Source organism: Neovison vison, chromosome 1 (genome assembly GCF_020171115.1).
Source record: "Neovison vison isolate M4711 chromosome 1, ASM_NN_V1, whole genome shotgun sequence".
In the NCBI taxonomy this organism is placed as follows: domain Eukaryota; kingdom Metazoa; phylum Chordata; class Mammalia; order Carnivora; family Mustelidae; genus Neogale; species Neogale vison.
This window is the reverse complement of record NC_058091.1, coordinates 14,254,903-14,276,619: the sequence shown is the minus strand read 5'-3', so window position 1 is coordinate 14,276,619 and position 21,717 is coordinate 14,254,903. Positions and strand designations below refer to the sequence as shown.

General features: G+C 36.3%; 1 protein-coding gene across 16 annotated transcripts in view; it reads right to left on the bottom strand.

The window, feature by feature from the left end:
• SYNE1 (spectrin repeat containing nuclear envelope protein 1) overlaps positions 1-21,717 on the bottom strand; it is a 479,099-nt gene that overhangs the window by 330,754 nt on the left and 126,628 nt on the right. For 15 of the 16 annotated variants that reach the window (XM_044243752.1, XM_044243801.1, XM_044243842.1 and 12 more), the window contains 7 exons: positions 18,991-19,169; positions 14,275-14,471; positions 10,685-10,794; positions 7,460-7,510; positions 4,788-4,895; positions 1,790-1,927; positions 449-613 (listed from right to left, as the gene is read on the bottom strand). In XM_044243752.1, coding sequence (XP_044099687.1) covers positions 449-613; positions 1,790-1,927; positions 4,788-4,895; positions 7,460-7,510; positions 10,685-10,794; positions 14,275-14,471; positions 18,991-19,169 — 948 coding nt within the window. The remainder of the gene's footprint in view (positions 1-448; positions 614-1,789; positions 1,928-4,787; positions 4,896-7,459; positions 7,511-10,684; positions 10,795-14,274; positions 14,472-18,990; positions 19,170-21,717) is intronic. The other variant, XM_044243794.1, reaches the window with a different exon arrangement.

The window sequence follows — 21,717 nt, the reverse complement described above, 5'->3', positions numbered from 1 at the left end:
AAGTCACCAAGGCCTCATCCCACCACTTCCCTAAATCACCACTGTCCTTCAACCCCTGCCCCACCACAGCGCAGGACCCAAGAACTTGTCAACTTGGCTTGTCTTTCATTGAGAGTGGAGACAGGAATGAGGTCTAAAGCCAAAAGCCAACCACATTATGATATAAATGTGTATGGCCTGTGGGCTTATCTTTTGAAAAATAACATACAACAATAGCAATAACAAAGATAACCACAGTTTTAAAAATACCACGGAGCTACTGGAAAATACCTCAGAAAATGAATCTACGGGGACCGTCAGTCACAAGCATGGGTGAGGCAAGTTCCGCATCTCTGAAACGGTATGAGCAATGCTTGAGAGACCCGTGTCCATGGAAGGTCTAAAGAGCCACGTCCCCAGATCACACTAGGACTGCTGTGCCAGAAGATTTCCCCACCAGAATTTTTACCTTGTGTTGCTCACGTTTCCGTTGTATTGTGTTGGCCGTTTCCTCATGGACCTGCTGAATAGTAATTTCCTCTCTCAAGGCCACCTCTGCTCTGTATAGCCAAGCACCTATGGTGCCCAGAGGTGCAGGGAGAGATTTATCAAGCTGTATATGCCAATCAAAGAGCTGAAATACAAAAGGAGAAACACATAATTATCTTTAATACAGAAGACAATTCCTAAAACTCACCCAAATAATTTCCAAGGCCCACATAAGGGTTTGAGTTAATAATTTCAGGTTAACTTAATAAATATCAAGGAAGACAAGATCTGTGTTCTGAATTTGATACTTTGAGAATGAGGAGAAAATTATAGTTATGAGAAAGTTTTGATAAAACTTAAAATACATCTTAGACATGGAAGGACATTATGGAGAGCTTAAACAATTTTCTTCTTAGAGGAGGAGCATGAAACCCCTCCTGAGTTTTAATCTGGCTTTCACTGAAAGAGAAGGGACTGTGTTTGCTGAAATGCTCAAGGATGTAGCTATTATACACTAGCTGATGCGTATCCTTTAAAATCTGCCACATGAGGACAGGTCCAGAAAAGTCAGGGTCATCCAGTCATCTCTGGAGGAAGTAGAATATTCAGGATTGCTTCCATGATAGTATAATTTCTAACTATTTCTTAATTTCTACCACGTTATACAATTCTTAAGCAGTGTTTCCTGACTTATTGGAATGTCAGGTGGGAGAGGTTGAGGTGCTTAGTTAGAACTAACCTAGACTCTGGTAGAGTTTGTGGGAAAAGGATTAGATTACAAAATAAAAAGATAATAGGGTAAGTTCAAGGCAAATATTCTGATTAGTGATAGGAGTTTCAGAGGTTTCGAAAACTTGGCCTTTAAGTTTGCAGAATCTTAACATGAACGTTATTGAGCAGTTCTTCTTCAGGCTCGTGAAGGACTGGATAAGAAGATTCACTTAAATTAAAGGCTGTAAAAATGACTGTGCATATAGGCGGATGACCGACTGTTGGTGAAACCTGGTTATAGACTTTAGGGAAATTGTCGAGGCTCCATTCTCGGGAGAGTCATCTCTTCTAAATGTCCCAGAATCGAGTCTTTCAGGATTTCCATCCATCATCTACTCAACGGGGGAACTATGTACAAGGCGGGCAAAGCAGAAGAGTTGTTAAGCCGAGTACTTCCACTAACTTAGAGGAAAACTCCCACAGGTAAGCCTTTCCTGTCTTGGACAGAGGCTGTAGGACCAGATGAAATATTGCTCTGTAGAAAAACATGATGGAAAATGTTCTTGACTGTTATGTCAGCCTTCATGAAATTAATCTCGAGAGAACTTACCCTGGAGGACACTCTGTCCCAGGATTGTTTTACCAACGCTTGGTCAAGTGACAGTTTACCGTCTCTATGTACAGGTTGTATTAAATGTTCAATCTGTTTCCTTTTTAATTCATATTGAACTCTGAAGTGCTTAAATGACTAAAAGAGGAAAAAGAGCAACAACATGGAAATGAGTCAAAAACAGCAAATGCAAAGGAAACCACATTTCCTAAATAACAGTCCTTTATAGTGGGAAAACACTCAATATATGTTGTTGACCTAATGATGGCAGTCATGATACTGAGAGCAGCTACTGTGCCCCAAGCCCAATGATGAGCTTGGTCCCATGCTAATTCCTCTCTACACATCATTCCTTGGGCTCTCTCCATAACCCTACAACACTGACGTACTCTATTTTTATTACCACAGGAAGCCCAGAGGGAACTTGGGAAGAACAAGTAGCAGAGGTAGGACGAAAACCTAAGATTTCTCATTTCTAGTTAAATAATCTATGTGCCAGTCCATGTACATCAAGAAATAATAGTAAATAGGAATATAAACCTATGATAAGAATCAAAATAGTTGCTTTACTTCTAAGTACCAAATAATTTAGGTTAGAAATCATATATATCCAAATTATGCTGGTTTAAAGATAACTAAATTTGTGTTTAAGTAAGCCGGGGTAAAGATATTTACTTAAGGGACCTCAATTATATAATAATATTTTGATTTAAGTTTATGGCATTAAAATATTAATTACTGTATCATTCCCTTTATCATCGTGTTAAACATAAATCTGTAATATGTTGACTTAACCATATGTCTGATACTAACCTTAACAACTACTGACTTCAATTAAAGTTCTACATTTCCTATTAAATTAACACATCCTAAAACAAGTCTCCAAGTCCAAATATGAATTGAAAATGTCACTAAAACATGCAATTATGTTAAAGAACATGAGAATGTCCCTACAGAATCTAGACCGTAACACATTTGAAAGAATTTCTGAATAAACAAACTTGTCAGTTCACAAGAAGAACACTGGGGGGAGACGGTGAGTCAATAGTTTACCACAACTTGTCTTCCATTGCCTCTAACTTAATGTCATTTAAAAATAACAAAAACATAAGATCAATCTTCAGTTTTGTTCCACAGAATTCTATGCATGAAAAAACAGGATAATGAACTATTGACTGATAAGTGGGAACAGAAAATGCCGATTCTGTAAGAAACACACCAATGAGGAAAATGTTCCCTGTGTTCAGATTTCAGATGGTCCCTAGATCTTTTTAAAAAGACAGCTGATCATCTTTGGCCTGAAAGGAGTGTTTCTGTTTCATACTTTTCTAATCCTCTGTTTTCCCTTTATACAAACATCTGTATAACAGGTAACTTCATAATTTGGACTTGATTTTTTTTATAATTTATGCCCAAACTAAAACTCACCAATGGTCTAATAAATATAGTCACATTTGTTCTTGTATTTCTATTCTCCATTTACTGGTTTAATCATTTTTTCATGAAGCTCATCCAGAAAATATTATATTTCAGATAAAAAGATTACACTGAGAGTCAAAGCAATTAAATACGCACATACACATTGCTTTGTCATGTGCAACAAATATAATATTGATGGAGTCATCCATCTAAATTCGGGCCACTTTACAGATATTGTTACATAAAATCCACACATTAATGCCAACGGCGAAATCCTTTCTCATCTGCCATGCTGAGTCTCATATCACCACCCCCTTTTATGTAGCAAGACTGATTAAAATATAATGTAGACTAGAATATATTTACAGTTTGGCCGCTGAAATGCAATGCTATTGTAACTAGAAGGAAAACATCAATGCTGCATGCAATAAATCACAATTTCATGGGAAAACCTAAGATTTTGTGTCTGAGGAGTGAAAATTGAAAGCCGAAATCCAAGTAATGGCGGTGTAAGGAGACTGGGGGAACTACAGCAGCAACTACCCTGGCCTCAATTTGAGAGCTACAGTGTTGAACCAGGCAGGTGGCAACAGAAACAGATCCCATGATGGGCCCATGCCAAACAGTCATGTTGCGAGACTTGATTAAACACGGCTTATTCTATAATAGTTTTCTGTTTGCACTGAAGTCATTTTTTGGTGGAATTTTTTGTTATGTGACATCTACAAGATCATGAGCTATAGAAAAGCAATGATCAGACGTTTATGTTTGGGGTCATCTATAAGACTCCGAGTTCCAGAAGAGTCATGAACCCTCAGAGCTCTAAGTACAGAATGGACACACACAACTTAAAACTACTAATTCTACCTCTAAGGATACCTGCACTCCCTTGTATACTGCAGCATTGATCACAATAGCCAAGCCATGGAAGGAGCCTGCGTGCCTATTAATGGATGAATGACAGGAGATGTGATGGACAGATCAATCCATCTATAAATGTCATGAGAAAGAAGGACATCCTGCTATTTGTAACAACACAGATGGACCTTGAGGACATTATGCTAAGTGAGATAAAGCAGACAAAGAAAGACAATAATTTGTGGTATCTCTTACATGTGAAAAAAACCAAACTCATAAAAAGAAAGAAAATGGTGATTACCAAGGGTAGTGGGGAGATAGGAAAGATGTTATTTAAGTGTACAAACTTGCAACGAGTAGTAAGTCAGTCCTAGAGTGAATGTAGATAACAATATTGTATTATATTCATCCAACTTGCTAAAAGACTAGAATTTAATTATCCCAACCACAAAAAAGAAATACTTAAGTGGTGTGACAGAGGTGTTAATTATCTCTACGATGGCAATCATATTATAAGAGAATGTCTTAAATTTTTTAGAACTACCTATTTATACAGAAACACAATTATTAAATTACATGCAAACTTAAGATAACACATAGTATTTCTTTAAAGGTTTTTCTCATTAATATCATTTGAAAGATTGGACATGGATTAAATGACATATATTAATATTACTCATAAAAAGGAATTCAAGAAATTGAAATCATTTTCATACATTACCTGATATTTATCTTGCAAATTTGATTCCGTCATCTGTGCCCTTGTCAAATCTCTTTCAAACTGTTCTATCCAAACTTTTGCTTCCTTCAAAATTAGCCTGTCTTCTCTCTAGAAACCAGCAGACGTCACAATTTCATTAGTAACTATGTACTGATTTAATTACTTAATACCTGGCTGATTCTAGAATGCACTGAGTATTTAATAACTTCCAACTGTCTCTGAAAAATATTCTCTCTCCTCTCCCTCACCTCTTTTGGAGAATAAAAGACAAAAGTTAATTCTAGAAAAATAGCTTAATCATCTTGCTAAATACTGAAATGATCTACCTCTATTTTTTTTTCAAGAAACAGTATTTAATTAAGAAAATATGCTCAAGAGGAAATGTCCTAAATACAAAAATACTCAGAAAGAGCAATGGCCTATGAAAACATAGGCCAAGGGTGCTTCTCAACCCAAGGTCATTTGTACCCCCAGAGGACCATTCCAGATTAGAAAAATTTTGACTGAACCCAAGGAATTAAAGTCAGCGTAACACTGTGGACTAGTAGTATTTTAAAATGCTATTCAATATTTTAAGCTCTACGATGACAGAAAATATTTATTTTGTTTAATATGGTACTACCAGATCCTGGTAACACAGCACCTAAAGAATATTTGCCAAAATATTTCCTGAATGAATGCATCCAGGCTACCACACACATCTCAAACATGAAAAAAAACAAAAAACAAAAAAACCCACCTCATCAGAGATTTATATCATTATTTCCACAAATAATAACAAGCCATTCTAGCGTTGATTTAGTGAAAATACCTTAATCTTTCAAAAGACTTCTTATCTGGTAAGAATGTCAAAGTAATCAAAAACACATTTAACATGGTTCTTGGCACTTACAAATAGCTTCCAACTACAGCATCTCACTCAGTCACAGCCGTGTGACACAGACGAGGTGACTGATGACAGGATAAGTGGCAGACGGGATAGAGTGCCAGCCATGGAGGTGGGCAAAGCTGGTCCAAATTCTGGTTCTGACAAGTATCAACTCTGTGACTTTGGACACATCTTTTTTTTTTTTTTTTTTTTTAAATCCTCTCTACTGTTGTGCTGTCATCTGAGTAGACACCACACACTGCTTCCCAGTTTGGGAGAAAATTCATGATAACCTGGGCAGCACACCACGCACAGAGACTGGCCCACAGGGCTGTCATGATGCATGCCTTCTCTCAGTTTTGCCTGCCCATTCTCCCTCAATATATAATGGTAGAATAAATGATTGGTCATATAGATAAGTAGAGAAAGAAATGGAACAGGAGCCCAAAACTCCAAAGCTTTAGCTTTTTCTAAGATGGCTCCTCTGCATGAGCAGATAAATGTGAGAAAGGTTCATTGGTTGACCATCATGCCCATAAAAGCACAAATGACACATTCTTAGGCACTCAGAGGAACTAAATGCTCTTGGTTTACCTCCAAAGTATCGGAAGCTAATGTGACCACTAAGTGGGGGGAGCACCATCAACATGAGTATGGGACCTCACTATGAGCCTCCAGGGACCCATTTCTCACCAATTGAAATTATTTCACAAAGTCATCTGAGACAAAGAATTATGTTCTTAAAATAACTTCAGTAGAGTTCATCTAGTAAATGACTTTTCCACTGGTGGGGCAGTGTCAGGCCAATTGCAATAAGGTAAGAAGCATATGGCTATTCACACACTCAACATTCTCCTTTTAAGAGGAGATACTGTACAAACAATATTTAGATTCCCAGAGAGCATTTAGTCTGTGGTTTTTCTTCAACTGTTAACTTTCATAAGCATTCAAAGACCTGGGGGTCTATTCGCCTACAGAAGACCACCTAAACTCCAGGCAGCTAAATGGCCGATATTCTCATGACTTTTTCTCTTTCTCTCTTTTTCATGCAAACATACACACAGGCATCTTTACATGTTCTGTAGTAGGTTTATATGTACATCAACTCATGATTCATGGAGCATGAAATAAAAATTAATTTAATATTTGATATAAAATTACTTTTAATTGTTATTCCAATGTTGGCATAAAGTCTACTCTGTTGAGAGATCATTAACCTCAGGCCTAGAGGGAACATAAAGAAAGGTGGAAAAAGTACAGGATAACATGGAATTGGGAAAGAGCTCATAATCATTAATTTCACAAGTATATTGAGCACTTACCACATGTCATGAACTTTACTAAATAAACTATATGACCAAATATTGAGCAGGAGATGTGATAAAACTCAGAATACAAGCTAGATGAATACTTACCTTTTTCCATATAATCATTTCCTGCTTAATATTTTAACATATAAAAATAAATCTTTAGCTTTATTTTTTATTTCTACTATCACATACAAAGAAACCATAGTTATTATAAATTTTTCCTTTTATTAGTGCTATTGTGTTATTAAAGAGAAATTAATTGATTGATGCTACCTTATAATTAAAGATTAGCCCATGGGAGTGGCTTAGACTATAACTAACATTCAATAACATGTATGTTATTTATTCAATTAGAAAGGAAAAGGAAATAACAGAATTAATACATTAAAAGAAATGTGTAGGTAAGGACAAATACATGCAAAGGAATGGCTAATAAGCTATGGAACATAGGATGCTTGAAAGAGGTCACTGATTCAAGATTCTTTAAATCTTACCTTAAAAATTTGGATAGAATTTGCAAAAGATGGAAAACCTGGAAGTATTTCCTAACAATATGAAAAGATAATATATAGAAAAATAATATAAATCAGGGACAAAAGTTATACAGGAAACAAGAAAAAAAACAATGGAGAGACAACTGTCCATAAATAAATAGATGGTAATTTTATGGGTATGGTAACTTTAAGAGCTTTTTGGAACTTTTGAAAGCATCGAACTGTGCAAATCCAATAAGGCAATGTAATACTCTAGCATTTGATGTTTTGTTTTAATTTTTGGCAATATTTACATTTCACATATATTTATAGATTGAAATAGTAACCATTTTAAATGGTGAACTATGTAGAGAGGAGGTTCTTTTCTCTTAAATATACTCCTAATATGCATCTCTTACCCTATACCAATCAAGATGGTGCCGTGCTGAGAGCAGCCGGCAGTATTTGTTGCAGGGGAAGGAATGAGTGAATAAATAACTTAAAGTTGAATAGCTCAGAGAGATGAACTAATGGGCCTATTTTATTTATTTATGATTGAGTGATAGAAAACCTTTAGGGAAAAAGATCAGTCTTATCAGTTGGAATAAGAAAGGCATAGCAATGTCTATTTCCAATAGGAAAATCAGATTTAAAAATTTTATCTATAAAATATCTAATTTAAATACTCATAATGAGGACACAGCAATCAAACTCACCAAAAATGGAAGCCTAGGAGACACGTTGCTGCCAAGCTTTTTAAAAAGTGAATTAAAAGAACTATTCCCTAAGACTTGATTAGACAGATATTAAGTATTATGAAATGATGGCATCAATAGCCCATAGGGGTGTAGTCTATAAAAATCTTAAAAAGTTTCACTAGATAAAATTAGAAGGCCATTTAGCTGCATTAAGCAAATGTAAAGTATATAAAATACATAAAATTCCTTTTTCCTTATTGAAAATGTTCATTTTTAGATGCATATGCCCTATGTTATAAATGCCACACAAAAAGGGACAACGCTTATAATGTGTTTTCTTAAAATCAATTTTTGAAATAACCCGGAAGAAATTATATGTACTCTTTTTTCAGGAAGGGATAGAGGGAATGTTTTAAAGGGATAATCAGAATTTATTTTCTAGATAATGAAATTAATCTCTTCATAATAAAGCCTCTTTAGTAAAGCATATTAACAAGCTTATGCCAGGAATGTGTGTCTTTCAAATCCTGAGGAGTTTTGGCATTTGATTCTTGCTCATGGACATTAATAAAAGCACCTCGTTCTGTTTCTCAGACACTGCCAGTCACAGAGTTTACTCATCTGGGGAGACGATTAATGTCAGAGAAATTAAAACGGTACAAACGCAGAAACTTGATCAGAAATAAACCCGATTGGGAAACACAAGGACTTGGATATGAAAATCACATGGAACGCTGACTTTGTCTAGGCTGTGTAGGGTAAGTCTAATATGCTTTCTAATAGAGTTTCTTATTCACACAGCAGTATCCACACCGGATTATATTCTCAAAACCCAGAAAGCCCCGAATGACACCAAAGCATCTGCATCAATCTATGCTAGGATGTGTATAGAAAGTCTGCATGTGATGCTCCTTGGAAACATTTGCTCTGCTGACTACGGAGAAGTTACTCGGCTGGTCAACGTTTGCGCCTGAATCTTGTCAAGGAACAAAACAGGTTTACTGAATGAGAGTTTTAAAAAAATAAACATGGATCTTGATAGAACACTTGATAGTGCCAAATTAACATCGTCCAAGCAAACTAGGAAACACCAGTTTTGCTTAATTTCTATGAAGTCACAGATTTCTATTAGTGCAATGCCTTTGCCTATTTGAAAATCTGGGGTTATGAACCCTTGGCTTTTTCCTTTTATAGACCTGTTTCTAAGTCTTGTTTAGAAGCCAAGTGAAGTTTTTCAGGGTTTTGTGGGGGGGAGGGGAGTGTTTCTCTTCATTATAATCTCAAACTGCTTTAAAAACTCTAGGTGAGACCTGAGCACTGAAGTCAGACAGATATTTTCTTTAACATATCTTGAAAATTCCATTTCTTTCTTTTCCTGATGTCATTTTGCCTTATAATTAATTTTAAACTCAGTAGTAAATCCACCTCCTTATAATTAAAAAAATAATAATAATACTTAAAAATTAGAAGAATGGTAATATCCATTATTAAAATCTGTGAAAACAGGCATTCTGATGTGCTGGCTGGACTGTAAAATGGGACAAACTTTCTACAGGAAAATTTGAAAAAAAATTCAAAAAGCATTAAAAATCTATATGCACTTTAGCCTAGAGATTCCACTTTTAAGACAGAATAGTAAAACGTTTTATTTTAAAATTGTTCCTAGAAGCATTTTTTATAATGGCAAAAATTCAGAAATTTTCAACAAGTAAGACTGAATAAATTATTGTATACTATATGATGTCCTGGAGAGAATGGCATAGGAAGAATTTTTTATGTTAACAGAAAAAATGATGAAATTGTATGTGTACTATAATTCCATTTCTGTTAAAATATTATACATCTCTATAGACATACAGAAAAATGTTGGAAGCTTACACCAACATATTAATTTTTTTCTAGGATAGGGTCTCTCTAGAAGAAATCTAAGTACAGATCATTTTCTTTTCCCTTTTTTCACTTTTTCTTTTTTATGACAATGAACATAAGTCATTGGATTAGTATAAAAATACATTATTTAAAATATTGAGAGGCTAAAAAAATCTAATCACAGTGGATAATTAGGACTTTTACAAGTCTGCCTTCCTTCTGTATGTCTGCTGTGAGTAGTGACTTATATAATAAATCTGAAAGTCAAAATCAGATTTTCTCAGATTGAACAGGATACGGGGTCTCAAGCTCTACAGGCACAGATGACATGATGAATATAAAATTACTTCAATCCTCAGATTACTAAATGAATCTCCCAACATGTCTACCTTTCTCACTTTTAATTCATCAGTGTTATATGTCCAGCATTTATCATTAATAATGCTTTCTTTCATATATCCAACATATACTTCAGAAAAATCTTTCCCTATAATCTACCCCCCGTTGGTGATGCCTCATCCTTACTTTTTGAAATACATTCCAAAATAAAATAAAATAAAATAAAATAAAATAAAATAAAATAATGCATCCGAATTTAATTTTTAGAAGGCACCATGCTTAAACGTCTATGTCACTATCACTGAGTGTGCTATCAGTGCTTGAAGAAAAAAATACTTACATCAGTCTCTTGCCCATCAGTGCCAGTATTGTGGATGTCAGGGTAATGTTTCAGAAACTGGGCTACGTAAGTCATAATAGACTTCTCATCTGGTTTATCCACATCAACATCTGGAACAACCAAAACCAAATATGAACAGGTTAATCAGCCTTCTTTATATTTTAATAACACAGACTTTGGAATCTAGCTAGTATACCAATGCAAAAGAAAAAGAAAATTAATATTTTGAGATGGTGAGGGAGGGCAAACCCATTTAGTTTGGATGATACGTGATAGGAATGCTATGATGTAGATAGATGACACATTTTAATTACTAACTTTTGGGAAAGTAATACATGTTTCATTTAAATAATCTCAACGATAATTCACCAGAAATCTGAGACACGATATGGTAATTCAGATATTCTGCGTCATTAATACAATACAAATACTATGTAAATTTCAGAACTGGGGTGAGCAGGTAGTAAAAAAAAAAATGTTACAGGTGTGGCAACAAATGCCATGCCCATAAAGCCTGTATACTGTATCTGGACAAATATAGATAAGCTCCCTCTTGCCTCCACAAGTTTTATTTTAGAAAAGAGGGAGATGCCTTATGCTCAGTTCTTTGGATAACCTCTCCCTTGTGCATGGTACTCTAAATTACTACAGTTTGAACAGTGAAGTACCCTGAGGGAAAACACAGAGCCTGAAAAGATATTTTTAATTAGAGGTTTACTCATCATTATAGAATGAGAGGGGCTAAGACTGCAACATATAAAGTGTTGAATGTTTTAAATTACTTTTTAATTACCCCTTTTAAAGGCAATGAAATGGTGACTACATTTGGAGTTTACAAATATCTGACAAAACAAACAAAAGACATGGAAACCAAAATATAAACTAATATTTTGAAATGTGCCTTGTGATTTGAGAAATAATTTCTACGGACTATCAAGGCAGGATTGGAAAAGTGCTACGGCTCAAAAGACTTCAAAGGAAACCATGGTCATGCATTCTGAAAGCACTGGATGTCTCAGAGGTGGCTGTAGAAATGACAAGATCAGGATGTGGAAGATGTGAAGAACAAGTAAAACTTTCATGAGATATGAATGTGGAAAAAAAACACGTAACACATGATTTAATACAGTAATTCAGCATTTAAACATATGTGTCACTAAATCATAAACTAATTGTTGTAATAGATATAGATCTATTTAATCCGTATTCCTCAAAGTTTATACATCCTGGTTAGCTAAATAACCTTTTAAAATTAATTAATTTGGGATGCCTGCCTGGGTGGCTCAGTTGGTTAAGCCACTGCCGTCAGCTCAGGTCATGATCTCAGGGTCCTGGGATCAAGTCCCGCATCGGGCTCTCTGCTCAGTGGGGAGCCTGTTTCTCTCTCTGCCTGTGCCTGCTTGTGTGCTTGTGCGCGCTCTCTCTCTGACAAATAAATAAATTAAAATATTTTTAAAAATTAAAAAAATAAAATAAATAAATTAATTTTTTTATGTTTAATTTTTTTAATTAAAAAAGTTTAAGATCAATAACTGTTGGGGGGGACTTCGTATGAAGAAAACAAAAGATCACCTTATATCTGGGCTAGCCTTGTATCTGGGCGACCTCAGTTCTATCATCAAAGGGAACATTAAGCTTCATTAGTCCAGTGGATATGAAAGAATCATTTATACCCTCCTGTCGTCCTACTCAAAAAAATTGAGGGCTGGGTTGTGCATACGGCTTTCTCCTTGAGCTAAACGCTCTTGATGTGTGTGTGTGTGTGTGTGTGTGTGTGTCCACAGAAACAAGCTGGAAAGACCTTGGCTTTCCTAGTGAATCTGGGGAGTCCCCAACAGGATCCTGAAGCGGCAAGGGATCTCCGTGCAGCTCTCATCCCAGGGGAAGTCAATCAGGGGTTTGTAGGTGTTTATAACCTACTCCTGGAGGTGCAACTGTCTCCACTTAGACACTCTTTTAAAGTCAGGCATGCTCACCGTGAAATCTCATCTGTGAAAAGAACTTGCTTTCATTGTATTTACTTAGTTTTTTTTTTTTTTTTTTTTTTTTTTTTTTTTAATTGGAGGGGAGAGGTAGAGGGAAAGAGAGAGAGAGAAAATCTTAATCAGGTTCCACACACAGCATGGAGCCTGATCTGGGGCTTGATCTCATGACCTAAGCTGAAATCAAGAGTTAGACGCTTAACTAACTGAGCCACCCAGGCACCTCTGTCTTTACTCCTGCACATCCATTAACAGAAATATCCATAACAGTCAACCCAAATAAGCTGTTTGTGACATTTGGATAATTCACTTTTAAAAAATGATTTATTTATTTGAGAGAGAGAGAGAGAGAGAGAGAGAGAGAGCAGGCAGTGGAGGGGTAGAGGGAGAGAGAGGAAGAGGGAAAGAAGCAGACTCCCTGCTGAGAGCAGAGTGAGAATCAGGGTTCAATCCCAGGACCCTGAGATCAGATCTCAGCCAAAATCAAGTGTTGGATGTTTAACTAACTGAGCCACCCAGATGCCCCTGGAAAATTCACTTTCAATCCTTTTATTTCAATATAACAATTTATTCAGTTTACTAAAGTTTATTAAAGGCATCAAAATGGTCTTTTGCAGGCTTGGAAGAGCTTAATCCATTTCCATAACGTCTTAAAGATTTTTTTTTTAAGATTTTATTTATTTGACAGACAGAGATCACAAGTAGGCAAAGAGGCAGGCAGAGAGAGGAGGAAGCAGGCTCCCCGCTGAACAGAGAGCCCGATGTGGGGCTTGATCCCAGGACTCTGGGATCATGACCTGAGCTGAAGGCAGAGGATTTAACCCACTAAGTCACCCAGGCATCCCTCCATAACATCTTAAAATTCACAATCTTACCAAAAAGGTGCCAGACAGTTCTAATGAAAAAGAGAAGTCGACCATTTGTATGGTTTTCCCAACTGACACCGGGACACTGGATGGTGGTCAACATTTCTAAGTTCCTAACGACTGACATTTTATTTTAAGATTTTATTTATTTATTTGACAAGACAGAGACCACAAGTAGGCAGAGAGGCAGGCAGAGAGAGAGGGGGAAGCAGGTTCCCTGCTGAGCAGAGAGCCCGATGCGGGGCTCGATCCCAGGACCCTGAGATCATGACCTGAGCCGAAGGCAGAAGCTTAACCCACTCAGCCACCCAGGCGCCCCATGACTGACATTTTAAAGATACGATCTTAGATTATTAATAACCTCTTGCTTCTTCCAGATTCTTTGTTATGTAAACAGAGTGATTCTGTCACCCTGAACATCCCTCCTTGCACTAACACGCACACTTCTAAAGCTTTCGTTCCGCCCTTACTCTACGGAGTTACCACACTTCACCTGGCTGACACCACCAATGTCAAAATGCTGTTTGGGGCAACAGAACTATATTTTGCTCCCGTACCTAGTAGTAAATGTTTTTTCCAAAAGAAAATCAGTGCAGGAAGGTACTATTTCTTCCTGCTTTCCTACAGTTTTCTGGATAAGGTCTGATAAGGTCTTGGAAATCATCTGTGATTTCTGCCTTTAAGACATAGAAAACTACTGCTTTGACGTGTGTGTGCAAGAACCAGCAATGACTCTTCTTACCTTCAGGGTCCAGCAGTCTCGGGATTCCTAGTTCTGTTTCGGCAATAGTGAAAGCCTCCGCCAGGTTTTCCCGGTTAGGTCTCCCTTTCACTCTCTCCAAGTCCACTAATTCCGGTCGAATGGCGTGGATGATGGAATGAAAGGCAAGTCCACTCCTCCAGCTCCGCCCAAAGTCTTTTACTTCGATTCCTGTCTGCCTTAGTGTGAGAAAAAATTACAATAATGTCACATTCTGAAGAGATAATATGCACTGTCCTCAAGGACTAATGCAAAATCTAATCCTCAGGAATGACTGAAGGGCAGTTAGTCATAGTAGGGAGCTGCTTGAAAAAAATTAGGCAAAACAAAAGTTCTAGAGGGAAACAAGAGAAGCAGGAGAAATTTTGGTTCCATACTTGAGTTTTCTACATCAGACTTTTCAGTCATTGAGATATTCAATGTAAAAGCACATTTTTAAAAAAGATTTTATTTATTTGACACAGAGAGAGAGAGAGATCACAGCAGGCAGAGAAGGAGGCAGAGAGAGAGGAGGAAGCAGGCTCCCTGCTGAGCAGAGAGCCCGATGCGGGGCTCGATCCCAGGACCCTGAGATCATGATCTGAGCCGAAGGCAGAGGTTTAACCCACTGAGCCACCCAGGCACCCCTAAAAGCACATTTTTAAAGGAAACTAATATAGAGAAAACATATCTGGAAAAATAAAAACAGAAATTCTAAAAACATCAAAACTGATGGTAATTCATCACCGTATATTTCTGAAGAAGTGTCTAGCACATTTCTAATGACAATGATAAAAAAATGTGTTCTACGTGCACAGGTATTAACTACTAAGATTATATGGATGAATTTTATCAAATGCTTTAGAATGAACAAGTGCAAATGCTTGTGATCATATCTCTAAGCTAGTCACACAGGAACCCACACGTCACATAAGTTCAGACAAGTTTCCATTTACCCCCCCGATCAAATTGTTTTTTAAACTCTGTTTTTGGAATTGCCTTGAGAGGCATTTTGGAAATGCCTTGGTGGCAAATCTCTGCACTTTTGTGGTGGATGTGATTAATTCAAAGCCAGTTATGATAATTAAGAATTCATTCAAATTGGTAGTAATGCTTTGTTGTTGAAAATAAAAGTGATACAAGCTCACAATTATTTTTTTTCCCATGTAACTTATCAACTAAATATAAAGGCAGCTCCAAAAAGGAGAATGCAAAAATGTCTTTGAACAGCATCTCTTGGTTAAGTATAGAGCCTTTGAAGGTGATGAATTAGGTAACATTCAATGGATAAATATCTTGGTAGTTTCCTTTAAAAAAAAAAAAATAGGGGGCACCTGGGTGGCTCAGTGGGTTAAACCTCTACCTTTGGCTCAGGTCATGGTCTCAGGTCCTGGGATCAAGCCCTGCATCAGGCTCTTTGCATAGTGGGGAGCCTGCTTCCCCACCCCCCTGCCTGCCTCTCGCCTACTTGTGATCCCTCTCTATCTCTGTCAAATAAATAAATAAAATCTTTTTAAAAATAGTCCCATTATCATTCTTTGTAAATGAAGCAGACTTAATATCACCAAACTCTCTTTTTTACTATATTCTCAAGATTCCCGGGGACCGTAAGGTCTATTTGACTGATACGTTGACTAATATACAAAGTTGGTAAGTGCCCTTAAATTTTATCTCTGCAAACTTAAGAGTCAATTTAAATCCTCTCCTAACAATGTACATTCAGCTTGGATGAAACAGCTTATGCTGAAAGTAGCATCACTGGATCTCAGCGCTGCCTTCATAGATCCATATTTTCAAAACAATTTTGTAAAATGCCAGTGATTATAAAGTAATCCTGTACCTGCTTTTAGTTCTTTGAGAGTTTCTGTCTCTGGGAGTTGCAAGTAACATTTTCAGCCGGTGTCTGACACACAGGCAAAACCCACCCGGACGGGACAGTTCAGCGTGCTCCAGTCAACTCTTCGCTTCGTACATTTACCCCGGCTTCATCTTATTTTTCCACTTACATTTTCCTTTTGCTCACGTTTCCTCATTTGACAATGTTTTCATATTCACAGATACCTCAAATTATTGCAATAATTTTAATGCAATAAGGCGCGTGTAAATAGCCAAACAATGAGCTAGCAAATATTCATCACGTATTAGATATTTTCTGATTTTCCCCAGCTTGTTTATTGTTTCAGATAGCTTCAACAATAAATATATAAAATATTTCCCAAATTTTACTATGTTGGAATAATTTTTCAAGTTTCGTTACATCTTTTTCTATATTTGTTGAACATACACAGACACACACATACACACCTATTGTGTTTCATATTATATCAAAGCAATAGGTGATATTCCTTAAAAGTTTTAGTTTTAGTCCAAACCCCTCATTTGAGAATCTGAGATACAAAATCTAGGAAAACTTGGATATGTCACTTAAAAAAACAATACAATAACTTAAAGAAACTTGGACACATCACTTAAAGAAGTGATGAAGTATATCCAGTTTACAGGCAGATGTGATCTCTAATACATATTTACTTCACGTGATTTTGAATGGACCTGGATATATATGTTTTCATTTGTCTTGTTATCTTATTAATTTTTGCCTTAAAATACAATTATTCTTCCTAGACATCTCAAAATAAAGTATGTAAATATCAGATATGCTACAATTTACTGCTTTCATGTCTGAGAGTAATAGTGATAGGATAGAAAATTCGTTAAAAAGACAGAGAAGGCTTTATTATGCCGCATTACTGAGACAGGTCTTATTTATTTCTCACATAATTTGAAATTTTACATGAAAACAGTGAATACATTCTGACAACATGTTTGGTGTTTACTGGATGTTTTTGTCCTTTCTTGTCATGGTCAGGATTGTGAGGCTGATGAATATTCAGACTACAGATTCTCACAGATTATAATTTTAAAAACATGTCATAAACTGAAATGAGTACGGATTCTGAAGACTATTATCCATATCAGGTAAAAAGTTGCTTGAGGAGTACACAGTGGGATAGTATTAAAAAAAACAGGTTTTAGAAAAATTATCAACAATTTGGCAGGTATAATGGAATCACGTGCTCATCACAGAATTTTTATTTTAGATAGTCAGCTCCCCAAATCTCCTCACTTGATGCAGCTATAAAATAAATGGATCTCACTCATAAGCTGATGATGGAAATGCTTTAGATCCATAAATCTGGACATTTATACAGATAAGCAAAATACAACTTCCATTGATGTTACAAATATACAAGTTGCAGGAATGACTTTTAGCTACCATTAGAGCCCCGCACATCTTTGAAAGCTAACACACCATATGTAAAACAAAACCAATGCAAAAAACTCCAACGGCATTAAATTTGAGTTTATTTTAAGCTACTATAATATTAAATGGAAACCAATTTATTTTTGGTTATTTTAATGCTTTGTGGCACAATGGGAAAGAGAGTATCCATTGATATTATTACAAAATTTTATTGAATAACATGATGACAAATGTTGCAGCATGTGGTCACCTGTCTCTTCCTACCTAGCACATTTCTTCTTTCTGCCCAGTTAAGCTGCAAAAGAGATTAGTACTTGCCACTGTGGATGGAATGCAAACAGTGTACCAGCAATGTGGTCAGGCTTTTAACATTTCATTTCCACTACAGATTCTAAAAAGCCACAAAGCTTTGCTTTCAGAAATATTTCTGAATACAAGTTGAATCATAAAAATATATCCCAAATTAGAAAACCACCAACACACTTTAAAAGTTGATGTAAAATAGTAACACTAATTACAACTTTTCTATGTTTAGTTTTTCTCTCTTTATTTTTGCTCTTCAAACACTTTAAAAATAGAACTCCCTACATTTAGTGCTTCAATATTTTATAATGATAAGTACTTGTTTAAAACTATTTTCCAGAAGTAGGGAATTCAGATTAGATTTAGGCATGCAAAAACAAAACAGAAAGTGAGTTAACTTGACATGTCATCCCGGAAGTCACACAAAAGCACAACTTCTTTGTGAAGAGATCTTATCACTGACCACATCTGACCACAAAACAATGGTATGCTCAACTGAAAATGCTATTGAAATTGCTATGAAAAGATACTCACTAAGAGTAGTAATTTTCTATCTAGAGTATCACATGAATGTACACACACATAAATTTAATATGCCCAAAATCAAATCCATAGTATATAAAACTGAAGTTGATAAAGGAATCTATATTCCCAATAAAAGAGGAGACCCAAGGAAAAAGAATTTTAAAATAAAATTTCTAGAAAGTTTTGGGAAACAAAAACAAATAGAATTATTTCAGAAGTGTGCCTTAGTTCACATTATTATTAAATAGAACTCAATAGTATTATGAAGAGATCATCACATTTAAACCTCAAATTTTTTGTGTAAATATTATTTAATAAAAGCAGGAAGTCCAAACAATGACCTAAACAGAATTACTCCTCAGATTACCAATTCAAGTGTGTGTTTAAAAAAACTTAATTGGGCCCAGTCAATGAATAATGAAGGAAGTAGGTCGATTACAGCATTTTCTAACAGTATTAGTGATGATTTCTGTTTATATTTTAATTTAAGGAAAGAACAGAACAGCTGAAGCAACGCCGTTCATTCAAATGTCTGTTCAAATTTTGCAACATTGGCAGGTGCACTCAGTAATAAATTGGTAATTCAAATTATTCAAGGTTTCAAATTTAAACAAATTCTTGGTACTTACTTGGCTACTGTGTACTGAACCCACTTTAATAGAGCCTTCTTGGCATTTCCTTGGATCTTGGTGGCCACCTTCCGTTTACTTGGGGGGCTGGCGGTCTCCGCACTAACCGTGCTGTCCACAGAGGATGTGCTTCCGGACAAAGACTGCAGCTGTGGCAGGTTGCTGGTCAACTCCTCAATCTGTTCGTGAGTTAACAGGTGACAAAAACATAAGAATTATCTTGTTCTTCTTCCCTTGGATGTCACTGTTCCAACAAAAGTAATTTAAATTCACACCCTTAACACCACTGACAAGGTAAGTTCTTAAGGACGTGATTGACATTGTACTCTTCTTCCAACTTCCCACTGCATCTAAAACTACCTTGTACACAGCAATAAACACTTGTTAAACACATGAATGAATGACTAAAATAAAACATAATGGTTATCCAAACTTACAGCGCATACAACACCAAAAGGGAACTTAATGAAAACTACTGACTCTGAATGATAATGGTGTCTCAATAGAGGTTCATTACTTGTAACAAATGTATCACTCCAGTGGAGGAGTTGGTTGTGGGAGGAGCCGACATAGGGTATATGGGAAATCTTTGGACTTTTTGTTTAGTTTTGCTGTGAACTAAAATTACTCTAAAAAATAAAGTCTTAAAAACAACAACAACAACAACAACAATAATAAAAACCTAACTGTCTGCCTTAGGGTCCTAGGATCAAACCAGGTGTCAGGCTCCCTGCATAGTGGGGAGTCTGCTTCTCCCTCTCTCTCTGCCCTTCACCCCATTTGTCCTCTCTCTCAAATAAATATATAAAATCCTCAAATAAATAAATAAATAAATAAATAAATAAACAACAGAATGACTAGAACAATTATTCTAGATGGAATGGCAAGTTCATTTCTCCCCTTAATTCTTTTTAAATTTTTTTATTTTTTATAAACATATAATGTATTATTAGCCCCAGAGGTACAGGTCTGTGAATCGCCAGGTTTACACACTTCACAGCACTCACCATAGCACAAACCTTCCACAATGTCCAAAACCCAACCACCCTCTTCCTACTGCCCTCACCCAGCAACCCTTAGTTTGTTTTGTGAGATTAAGAGTCTCTTACGGTTTGTCTCCCTCCTGATCCCATCTTGTCTCATTTTTTCCTTCCCTACCCCCAAAATTCCCCATGTTGCCTTTTAAATTCTTCATATCTGGGAAATCATGATAATTACCTTTCTCTGATTGACTTATTTCACTCAGCATAATACTCTCTAGTTCCATCCATGTTGTTGCAAATGGCAAGATTTCATTCTTTTGATGGATACGTAGTATTCCATTGTGTATCTATACCACCTCTTCTTTATCCATTCATCTGTTGACGGACATCTAGGTTCTTCTCATAGTTTGGCAGCTGTGGACATTGCTGCTATAAACACTCGGGTGCACGTGCCTCTTGAGATCACTACGTTTGTATCTTTAGGGTAGTGCAATTGCCTTGTCATAGGCTAGCTCTATTTTCAACTTTTTAAGGAACCTCCATGCTGTTTCCCAGAGTGGCTGCACCAGCTTGCATTCCCACCAACAATGTATGAGGGTTGCCCTTTCTCTGTATCCTCGCCAGCATCGGTCCTTTCCTGACTTGTTAATTTTAGCCATTCTGACTGGTGCGAGGTGGTATCTCATTGTGATTTTGATTTGTATTTCCCTGAGGCTGAGTGATGTGGAACACTTTTTCATGTGTCTGTTGGCCATCTGGATGTCTTCTTTGCAGAAATGTTTGTTCATGTCTTCTGCCTATTTCTTGATTGGGTTATTTGTTCCTTGGGTGTTCAGTTTGATAAGTTCTTTATATATTTTGGATACTAGCCCTTAATCTGATATGTCATTTGCAAATATCTACTCCCATTTGGTCAGCTGTCTTTTGGTTTTGTTGTCTGTTGCCTTTGCTATGCAAAAGCTTTTGATCTTGATGAAGTCCCAATAGTTCATTTTGGCCCTTGCTTCCCTTGCCTTTGGCGATGTTTCTAGGAAGAAGTTGCTGCGGCTGAGGTCAAAGAGGTTGCTGTCTGTGTTCTCCTCAAGGATTTTGATGGATTCCTGTCTCACATTGAGGTCCTTCATCCATTTTGAGTCTATTTTCGTGTGTGGTATAAGAAAATGGTCCCATTTCCTTTTTCTGCATGTGGCTGTCCAATTTTCCCAACACCATTTGTTGAAGAGACTGTCTTTTTTTTCCATTGGACATTCTTTCCTGCTTTGTGGAAGATTAGTTGACTATAGGTCTATTTCTGGGCTCTCTATTCTGTTCCATTGATCTATGCATCTGTTTTTGTGCCAGAACCATACTGTCTTGATGATGACAGCTTTGTAATAGAACTTGAAGTCTGGAATCGTGATGCCATCAACTTTGGCTTTCTTTTTCAACATTCCTCTGGCTATTCAAGGTCTTTTCTGCTTCCATATAAATTTTAGGATTATTTGTTCCATTTCTTTGAAAAAAAAATGGATGGGATTTTGATAGGGATTGCATTAAACATGTAGATGGTTTTAAGTAGCATAGATATTTTTGCAATATTTGTTCTTCCAATCCATGAGCATGAAACATTTTTCCATTTCTGTGTGTCTTCCTCAATTTCTTTCACAGGTACTTTATAGTTTTCTGAGTACAGAATCTTTGCCTCTTTGGTTAGGTTTATTCCTAGGTATCTTACGGTTTTGGATGCAATTGTAAATGGGACTGA